This window comes from Sorex araneus, chromosome 5 (genome assembly GCF_027595985.1).
Source record: "Sorex araneus isolate mSorAra2 chromosome 5, mSorAra2.pri, whole genome shotgun sequence".
NCBI lineage: Eukaryota > Metazoa > Chordata > Mammalia > Eulipotyphla > Soricidae > Sorex > Sorex araneus.
The window spans coordinates 25,184,558-25,195,356 of record NC_073306.1 but is presented as its reverse complement, the minus strand read 5'-3'; the positions used below and the strand labels follow the sequence as shown (position 1 = coordinate 25,195,356).

General features: G+C 41.0%; 1 protein-coding gene across 1 annotated transcript in view; it reads left to right on the top strand.

Annotated features, from left to right (window-relative positions):
* Positions 1-376: 376 nt before the first annotated feature.
* Positions 377-10,799, top strand: part of ELAVL4 (ELAV like RNA binding protein 4) — a 177,026-nt gene continuing 166,603 nt past the window's right edge. Inside the window, exon 1 of the mRNA XM_055138708.1 lies at positions 377-509. Within this exon, the coding sequence (XP_054994683.1) occupies positions 492-509 (18 nt within the window). The 5' untranslated portion in view covers positions 377-491. The remainder of the gene's footprint in view (positions 510-10,799) is intronic.

The following is a 10,799-nucleotide window of genomic DNA, read 5'->3' as shown; positions in this document are numbered from 1 at the left end:
CTACTGCTAAAACCCGACTAGTCATACAAGGTGTCCATAAATCCCTGTTGTATATAAGTTGCCTTCTGGAGGCTCCTTTCCCCAAAAGGGTAAGATTTACTCTCTCAGGGTATCAAATGGGTCAGGTTTGTAAACCCTCCAGCCGAGAATAGTGTTTCATCAGTGCTATGATCCAAACGGTCCAAATGGTGTTGATGGAACACAGTTAAAGCACAGAAAGCTGGCTAAAGAGGGCAGGGAGATTTATTCATTCAATCTTCCCGCGCAGGCTCCTTGCCAAACCCAGAGCCAGCTGACCTCAAGCTGAACTCAAGTCTCCCCGGCAAGGCGCCCCCTGGAGGCGGCGGTGGGGGTGGCGGGTGGCCAAGCGGCCGCGCTGCGCTGGGGCGGGCTGGCGAGCGAGCAACGCGGTGCAACTCCGTGGACGTCCTCCGGTCCGCCGCGCCCTGTCCAGCGCCAGCCGCCTCGGGCTGGGCCGCGGCATTAAGAAGATGCGCCTCAAGAACCAGGTAGCCAGGCCTCGGGCTGGCCCCGCGTCCCCACGCCCCGCCCACCCGCCGTGAGAGAAGGTGGCGGCCGCGCGGCCACGTGGCCGCCACTGGGCAGCTCCCGGGCGCCCTGCGGTCACCCGGCTCCCGGGAAGGATGGAGGGAACTTCCCCGCCCCGCGCAGCCCCTAGCCGGGGGAGCTGTGGCTATCTCTTTATCCGCCATCGGGAGACTCTGGCGTCCCGGGGGTCTCGGTCACTCCTTCGCCCGCCTCCCGAGACCTGGAGACAACTGAAACTCGGGTTGGCGCGCTCTTCCTCCCCCGCGACAGCGACCGCGCCACACCCTCTGCGCCTCTCGCAGCCGTCCTGCGGGGGCTGTGCTGAAATAGGCGGTGGCGCCAAAAAGTCCCGGGCAGCTGGGAGAGAGCCGGACCCCTGGGTGCTGAGCTCTGGAGCACTGATCCCCTGGGGGGCGGGGGAGGGGTGTGTGTGTGGTGTGTCTTTCCCCCTGGAGCCCACTATGGACCCGGAGCACTGATCCCCTTGTGTGTGTGTGAATGTGTGTGTCTGCATGTGTTTAACTGTGTCTTTCCCCTACTGGTGCCTGCTATGGACCCAGAGCACTGATCTCCTGGTGTGTGTGTGTGTGTGTGTGTGTGTGTGTGTGTGTGCGCGCGCGCGCGTGCATGTGTCTGTGTGTGTCTTCCCCATACTGCAGCCCGCTGTGGACCCGGAGCACTGATACCTTGGTGTGGTGGTGGTGGTGGTGGTGTGTGTGTGTGTGTGTGTGTGTGTTGAGGGGGGGGGTCCGTTTCTGTGTGTAGGTGAGGTGCGGGTGGGAAGGTCTGCGCGTTAGTGTCTGCGTGTCTTTGTGTGTCTTCCGCCACTGGTGCCCGCTACAGACCTGGAGTTGGGACAGCTCTAGGAGCTATTGAAGGGAACCCCGCTTCTGTTGCTCTAACCAGTGTGCTCTGGTGTGGCAGAGAAGAAAAAAAGCTCAGGTATTAGTAAGGTTTGTGTGCTGTCAGTATTGTCTCTTTAGTCTCGGGGTTGTCAGACGTTTAGGATTTTGTAAACTCACATCTTACACTCTTGAGCCCGGGGGAGAAGAGTTCATTTCTGAAAGGGAGAGAACCTCCTCTCCCCAGACATCTGCTGTGGGAGTTAGGGAGGGCCCCAGGAAACCAAGGGGAGGAGCTTCTAGAAAACAACTCTCGGCGTTTGGGGGCAAGTGAGTCCTGTTGATTCCCAAGGTGTTATAAGTGTCTCTCAAGGGTGTTGATTCTCATAAACTCTTCCCACAGGGGAATTCCATGCCCACCTCCACTACACAGTAAGGCACGAACCCAAATGGGTTCCAGAGAGCATCCCGTGGACCCTACTTCGCTGTTTCATTTTTGTAAAAAATCTTTGAAGAGGCTGCCACACAGAACTCTTTGTGCATTTTTGTCTAGTTTTTCATTTTTCATAATACTTGCAAATTAATACTGAACAAGCTTTAACCTCAGTCACTTCAGAATAAGTTTGATGTTTTAAGGAGGTTGTGAATGGGACTCCATTCATGAGACAAGTAGTCTGTGTGAAGTGTTTTGGAAATGTGAGTGGGTTGAGTTTTAAACATTGAATGAAATTAATATAAGGAAGAATCAAAGGTTCAATCCAGATGTGTGCCTCCTAACTTCCCTAATAGAGTGACAGTGCAGTGTTGCACTGTGGAAGACCCAGAGGAAATGAATTGTTAGATTCCTTCTCTTCTTGAATTTTTGTTTAGTTTTAAAAAATTAACCCCTCCTGGGAGAAGGCAGCTGGAATTGAGAAGGGATCACTAAGAAAATGAGAGTTGGAGGAATTGGTCCGGATGGGAGATGTATGCTGAAAGTAGATAAAGGCCCAAACATGATAAGCTCTCAGTATCTGTATTGCAAACCATAATGCCCAAAAGTAGAGAGAATATTTGGAATATTGCCTGCCATGGAGGGTGGAAGGGTGGGAAAGGGGGGTATACAGGGGATATTGGTGGTGGGGAATGTGCACTGGTGGAGGGATGGGTGTTTGATCATTGTGTGATTGTAACTCAAACATGAAAGCTTGTAACTATATCTCACTGTGATGCAATAAAAAAAAAAAAACCTTAGCCTCTCCTTTGTCCTGGGGCATATATAAGATTTTACCCTCTCCTACCAACTCTATAAATGTATATGTGTGTGTGGGACGGGGGGCTGGAGCAATAGCACAGAGGGTAGGGCGTTTGCCTTGCACGCTGGCCAACCTAGGTTTGATTCCTCTGCCCCTCTCGGAGAGCCCGGCAAGCTACCGAGAGTATCTCACCCGCACAGCAGAGCCTGGCAAGCTACTCGTAGCTTATTCGATATGCCAAAAACAGTAACAACAAGTGGAGATGTTACTGGTGCCCACTCAAGCAAGTCGATGAGCAACGGGGTGACAGTGACAGTGACAGTGATGTGTGTGCGTGTATATGTGTGTATACATATATATAAGCCATGTGATTTTTAGTTGAAGAATTTTTAAATAGCCCTCTTTAGTTATGAAGAATGTTAGCCTCTGAAATTTTTGCTTGCTTGGTGTACTTTGGGCTGTGATTGATTGCACTAAAGGTTGGAGGTTCGGCTGTTAGATCTGGTGGCCTCACTAATTCCATGACGTAGTGTGTTTTGAATTAACGTAGAACCTCTTAGCATTTCTGTAGTGACAATATAGTTTAGCATGAGGGATTCTAATTCAATATTCTCGGTTCAGTTCTGATCCTACACAGTAGTAATGTGGCATTGCATAATTAATTTTTTACCCCTCCCTTTTATTCCCGATAGACCAATGAGGCAATTCCAGTCTTTGACATGAGGATTAAATGGGATGCCTTATATGACACTGTCTAATATGTGGACACCCAATAAATACTCCTGTTGTTAACCCTTTTTCTGACTCCATAACATTTTAGCTAATGGAGATAGAAGGTTTGGACTTTTGGAAAGAAAACATTTAACCCTTATATTCTTTCTTAATTCTGTGGTTTGAATTCCTTGACTTTCTAGATCTTTCTGCAACGAAATGATTACAATAATATCAATGCACATGTCCTACCTATTCAAGATATGAATTCGTGACTACAATTTTCTCTGCTAATTAGATTCTGGCCACAGTATACTCAGAGGTACCTAAACTGCCTCCTTCATGATTTATTTCCCTGATCAGTTTGAATTTCACCTCAGCTCAAACATGCAAGCAACAGGATGTGATATTTTATTTAAAGAAAAGTAAAGGAAATTTTGAAATTTTGTTGTGCAAAATGGATCTCAAATGTATATACTACCAGTTTATGTTATCCTGCATGGTCTCTGAACAACTGGCAAAGTAGCTAGTATTGATGTTGCAGCTGCTATAGAGTTCTAAATTGCTTTACAAATTTTTACATTTTATTAATGTAATGATAGAATTTATAGTTATCCAGTGTGTGTTGATTGCAAACAAATTTATTATAGTACTAGATTTATTCTCAATCTTGTTTTACCTTTAATATAAATACTGCAGTTTTTAGATTTAATTGTAATGGGTAGATTATTCACTTACAAATTTTTACTTGAAAGCAAATACTTTTGAACAAATTATAGTTTATTAGATCAGAGTTACAATGCCCACACAAACTTGCTTTTATTTTTCACTTCTGAAATTTCCATTAGCAAAAAAAAATTGCTAATGTCACTGGGCTCCCTGAAACTATTTCACACAACAGATTGGATTTGGAGTTGATAAAATAGTTAACTCAGTGGATAAATTTGTTGAGTGTTTGTTCAGTATGGATCAGGCCCACTTGTAGGTGCATGGGGTACATTAGTGTGCAGGACTCAAAAGTACCCTTCAACTGGGACACAATGGGAGAGAGGTTGAAAATAAGCACAATAAACAAGTGCTTTAGGTAACATGTTACAAAGTTATTAATACTATGGGCTAAAACAAGAGTAGGATAAATGGGATTGGAAGCTTGGGTTAGGAAGTTCTGTCACTGTCACTGTCATCCTGTTGCTCATCGATTTGCTCAAGCGGGCACCAGTAACGTCTCCATTGTGAGACTTGTTGTTACTGTTTTTGGCTTATCAAATACACCACAGATAGCTTGTCAGGCTCTGCCATGTGGGCTAGATACTCTTGGTAGCTTTCCGGGCTCTCCGAGAGGGGCAGAGGAATCGAATCCAGGTCGGCCACATGCAAGGCAAGCGCCCTATCCGCTGTGCTATCGCTTATTATCTTGAATAGTGTATGTCTTCTTGAGAAGAAGGTGAACTTCAATTGTACCTATGGAGGTGAAAAAGTTCTCCAGTGGATATCAAGAGAATAAGCAGAGAGCTCAGCTAGATAAAGATTCTTAGGTAGGCATATATTGAGAGAAGTTCAAGAAACAAGAAGAAAGTCAATGTGGTTAGAGAGGCGTGAGCAGAGAAATAAAGATTATGCATTGAATTATAAAATCTGTGTGCTGAATGAAGTATGTTATTCATTATGTGTAGTGAGATGTTTGACCACTATACTAAGCACACTGTAGTTGTTCTTCAGATGTTTTTGGCAAAGAAATTGGCTTGTTGCTGTAGAGGGAGAAAAAAATTCCATATCCCTCTAGGTTCTTCTTTTGTTTGAATGAGTAATTGAAAGAGCATCAGACAGGTTAGTTAAGAAAAAAAACCAATTTGATAACATATGTGTAAAGATAAAGACTTACAGGCAATAAATTAAAAAAAAATTAAGCAGGGGGCAGAGTTATAAAACAGGGATAGGGGCACTTGCCTTTCACGTGATTTACCTGGATTTGGTCGCTGGCATCCCATATGGTGCCCTAGCCTTCCAAGAGTGATCCCTAAGCTCAGAACCAAGAGTAAACCTTGAACACAGTCAGGTGTGGCCCAACTTCCCTCCCCCCAACACACACACACACACACACACACACACACACACAAAAGAGCAACAAAAGAATAATGGTGCAGACCTGGGATACGTATTCTAGGTTAAGGATTGGGATGTTGAGAAGAGAAGGGAGATTTCATATAATAAGGAGAGGATTACTTTATCCTCACTCAGGAGTGAAAGATGAGTTTCTCAGGTAGAGAGGGTATGTTCTCCAATTAACTGGATGATATCCCTAAAACCAAATTCTTCTAAGTCTTAAGGGTGGGGTGAGAGCAGTAGTTGCTTTTAAAAAAAATAGTTTGTTATGATTTTCTTAAGGAAATTAAAAAATAGTACCAATATTATTGTTTTAGATTTGTAATGCTTCTACTCTATGCTAGCCAGCAGAATACCAGGATCTCTTCACCATGATCCCGGGTCCACACCCCCACCACTCCAGTACCCTCAGGATTGTCTAACCTCTTGCTTTGTTTCTTTATACTACCAAATGAGATCATCTGGACTTTTTCTTTTTAAGATACTTCATGTGCATGGCATTCTCCAACACCATTAAAGTTGCAGCAAACTATAAGATTTCATTTTTCTGATTTTTCAGATGGAAACTCTGTCACTGTCACTGTCATCCGTTGCTCATCAATTTGCTCGAGCAGGCACCAGTAATGTCTCCATTTTGAGATTGTTGTTACTGTTTTTGGCATATTGAGTACACCAAGGATAGCTTGCCAGGATCTGCCATGCAGGCAAGATACTCTTGGTAGCTTGCCGGACTCACCAAGAGGGGCGGAGGAATCGGACCCGGGTCAGCCACATGCAAGGCAAATGTCCTACTGCTGTGCTATCACTCTATTATTAATTTTTTGATAAATTTCCAAACCATTTTTTGAAGCAGCTGAACCAAGCTGTATTCTTACTAGCAGTAGTAAAAGTTCCTTTGTTACCACATCTTTATCAACACTTATTTTCAGACTTTTTGATATAAACCATTCTTGCTGTTGTGAGGTATTATTTTATTGTGCTTTGAGTTATATTTTCTTGATAATCAGTGATGATGAACATTTTTATAAGTTTATTGACCATCTTTGTATCATACTTGAAGAATTTTCTGTTCCTCTTGACTCCCCATTTTTTATGGGATTATGTATTGGATTTGTTGTTATAGAGCTTTGAGAGTGCATTAGATATCTAGGTTAATATTAGCCCTACTTATAGGGCTAATATTGTGTAATATATGGAAAGTTTCTTATATCAGTGGAATTTCTTTTCATTTTAGGCCTTTTTTAAGAATTTTCTTTTTCTATATCCCTGGTATCTATTTCAACCTAATACTTTTTATTATAAATGAGTTTTATTTTAATACTTAAGTATAATTTTTATTTTAAAAATCAGCATAGTGTCTATTTTACTTTTTTTACAAGAGCATGGTAACTAAAATTAAATTTTATTTTATTTTAATCACCGGGCTTTGCAATTTTATAGTATTCTCGGTGCTAATTATTTTTCCCAAACTCTGATCCAGTAAGTAATTTATGCCAATACAAATAAAGTTTGTAAAAAGGATACTATAAAATTCACCAAATTGGAAGAAAAGCTGAGGGAAAAAAATGCTAATCCATCCAAAACCTCAACAATGAAAGCCCTTTACTTTCTTTCAGGAGCTTGTCACTGTGAGCCAGACTTGGTAACACCCAGGGTCTTAATCTTAGGCTTCATTTCTTTTGCAATGAAGATGCTTTTTAGTTTGATGTAGTTCCATTTGTTCACTTCTACTTTTGTTTTCTTTGCCGAGAGAGTCATATCACTGTGGTCAGGTTCTTAGAGAGTCCTGCCTTCAATATATTTTACAGATACAAGTTTTATATCATGCTTTTGGTCCATTTAACATTTATGTACAAGGTGAGGTATGATTCTAATTTCACTTTTTTGCATGTCACTATCTAGTATTCTCTGCACCACTTGTTGAACAGACTTTCTCTAGACTTCATACATCTAGCTCCTTTGTGATAAATTAACTGCTCATGCATACAAGGGTTTAATCTCTAAACTCTCAATTCTGTTGCACTTATCTAGGAGTTTGTGTTTGTTCATACAATTTTGATTACTATAGCTCTATATTAAAGATTAGTGCAATATTTCCCATCTTCTCTTTCCTTAGGATTCCTTTGGATGTTTGTACTTTCATAAGAGTTTTAGAATTATTGTTCTATATCATTGTTAAATGCCATAGGAATTTTGTTGGGAATTGTATTGCATCTATCTGTAAATTACTTTGGGTAAGATAGTCATTTTCTTTTTTTGCTTTTGTTTTGTTTTGTTTTTTGTTTTGGGTCATACCCAGCAATGCACAGGGGTTACTCCTGGCTCATGAACTCAGGAATTACTCCTGGCGGTGCTCAGGGGACCATATGGGATGCTGGGAATTGAACCCGGGTCAGCTGCGTGCAAGGCAAACGCCTTGCCCGCTGTACTATCACTCCAGCCCCAGATAGCCATTTTCTTAAAGTTGATTCTTCCAATCCATGAACAAGGAATGTTTCCATTTCCTTGTGTATTCATTTTTTCTTTCAAAGTGATTTATAATTTTTACTAAATAGTTATTTTTGCCTTTTTTGTTAAATGACTCCTAGATTTTTGAGGGTGTTTTTTTTTCCAGAGTCATAATAGCATAGTTTTTTTCCAAGTGTTCAGTATAAATTTTGTTTATTTACTCAACTAATTACATATCAAAAAGTCATTTTTGATATGTAATTAGTATTACATATCAATACTAATTTGTATTGAATTAGTTTGAAGTTTGTATTGTACATTTTAAACAACACACTCACAATCTATATGATCTAATTCCTTTTAAAACATGTTTTTTGGTTCTCTATTAGACTGCCTAATGCAGTGTTTAAATAGAAGCTGAATTTACACACAGTAAAATGTGCAAATCTAAATATATAATTGAATGAGTTTTAACAAATACATACGTCTTTTTATTTTAGGGGTTACATCCCACAAGTCTTAGCATAGTTAGCATAGTTTTTCTTATTTCTTTCTTTTCTACATCATTGTTAACATATAAGAATGCATCAGATTTCTGTGCATTGATTTTGTAGCCCGTTAGTTAACTGCAGAAGTTTTTTGTTTATAGTAATTTCAAAGAGGATTCTTTTTTTGTTTTTTTAACAATACGTTTTATTGGATCACCTCGAGATACAGTTACAAGTTTTCATGATTATATTTCAGTCATATAATGCTTGAGCACCTATCCCTCCACTAGTGCACACTTTCCACTGCCATCATTCCCAATATCCCTCCAGCCACCCCTACCCCATGCCACACCCTGCCTGCCTCTATGTCAGGTACATACTTCTTACTGTCTCTCTAATTTTGGGTTACGATTTGCAAATGCTAAGAGGCCATCATGTTTGGTCCTTGATCTACTTTCAACACATATCTCCCATGCCAGGTGATTCCTCCAACTATCATTTATTTAGTGGTCCCTTCTCCATACCAACTGCCTTTTACCCCCAGCACGTGAGGCTGGCTTCCAAACCATGGAATGATCGTCCTGGGCCTTATCTCTACTGTCCTTAGGTGTTAGTCTCATTTTATCCTACTTTATATTCCACAAATGAGTGCAGTCATTCTATGTCTGTCCCTCTCTTTCTGACTAATTTCACTTAGCATGATACTCTCCATGTCCATCCACTTATATGCAAATTTCATGATTTCATCTCTTCTAAGGACTGAAGCGATAGCGGATAGGATGTTTGCCTCGCACACAACCAACCCCGGTTCGATTCCTCCATCCCTCTCAAAGAGCCCGGCAAGCTACCGAGAGTAACTCGTCCACATGGCAGAGCCTGGCAACCTACCCATGGTGTATTCCATATGCTCAAAACAGTAACAACAAGTGTCACAATGGAGATGTTACTAGTGCTGCTCGAGCAAATCAATGAACAACAGGAGGACAGTGCTACAGTGCTACATTTCGTCTAACAGCTGCATAGTAGCCATTGTGTAGATGAACCAAAGCTTCTAAGAGGATTCTTTAGAGTTTCCTGTATCTCAAATCATACCAAATAGTGATAGTTAGATTCTTTTGTTGTTGTTATTTTTATTGATCTTTGCATCTGCATTCATCAGGGATATTGGTCTGAAATTTTCTCTTTTAATAATGTCTCTGTTTGGTAGACTGCTTTCCTTGCAGGTGTCTAACTCAGTGTTGACCCCCATAGTGTCCCCAAGTCTTTTCAGGATTGATCCCTAAGCATAGAACCAGGAGCAATTTTCACAGAAATTGGGAGAATTCCTATTTCTTTCACTTCTTGGAAGAGGTTAAGAAGAATGGGTAGAAGGCCCTCCTTGAAGATTTGGAAATACTCAATAGTAGCCCTATCTGGACTAGAACATTTTTTTCTTGAGATTTTTGATAACTATCTTGGATTCTTTGAGAGGACTAGTTTTATTTCTGGGTCTTCTATTTCCATCTGACTCCATTTTGGGAGGTTATAAGACTCTACAAATTTTTATTTCTCTCCTTTCATTTCCATTCTGATTGTGTGTGTGTGTCTGTGTGTGTATAGACAGGAATTTGTCTACTTTACTGATTCTTTTAAAAAAAACAATCTTGGGTTGGAGAGACTACAGGGGAGTACAGGGGAGTACAGGGGTAAGGGGCAAGGCACTTGCCTTGCATGTAGCCAGAGCTAGTGGATCCAGGGCACTGCGTATGGTCTCCTGAGTACTACCAGGAATGACCCCTGAGCACCTCTTGATATGTCCCTTCCTAAAAACAAACAAACAAACAAACAAACAAACAAAAAGACCAATGAAAAATGACAATAAAACAGTTCTTGGTTTTATTATTTATATATTTCTTTTTATTTATTTTTAAAATAATTTCTAAGATATCATAAGTTTCTGTTCGTTTTTACTAGTTTCCTCATTTTGCTTGCTTTAGGCTCTCTTTGTTGTTCTACTTTATTGAGATGTTAAGTTCAGTCGTTTATTTGTGCCTGTTCTTGTTTCCTGATGAATTCTAGAAGTGTTCTTCACACAGATTTTTCCTAGTCTCAAAAGTTCTGATAGCTCATGCCTTCAGTCCCACTTGCATCCAGGAATCTTTTTTATTTCTCTTACTACTTTCTCTTGATCAAGTGATTGTTTAATAGTGCATTGTTCAACTTCTACGTCTGGATAAATCAATTTCTACATCTGGCTGTCTCTACCTTATTCAGCCTGCTTTTGCCTGAGATTATTTTCTAGCCTTTATTTTGAGTCTGGGTATATCATGACAGTTTAAAGGAGTCTCTGATAAACATCAGAAATTCTGTTTTTTCAGAGTAGGAGACTAATACCCAAGACTAGTAGTATATAATACCAGGAGGTTGGCTCCATAGCTTGGAAG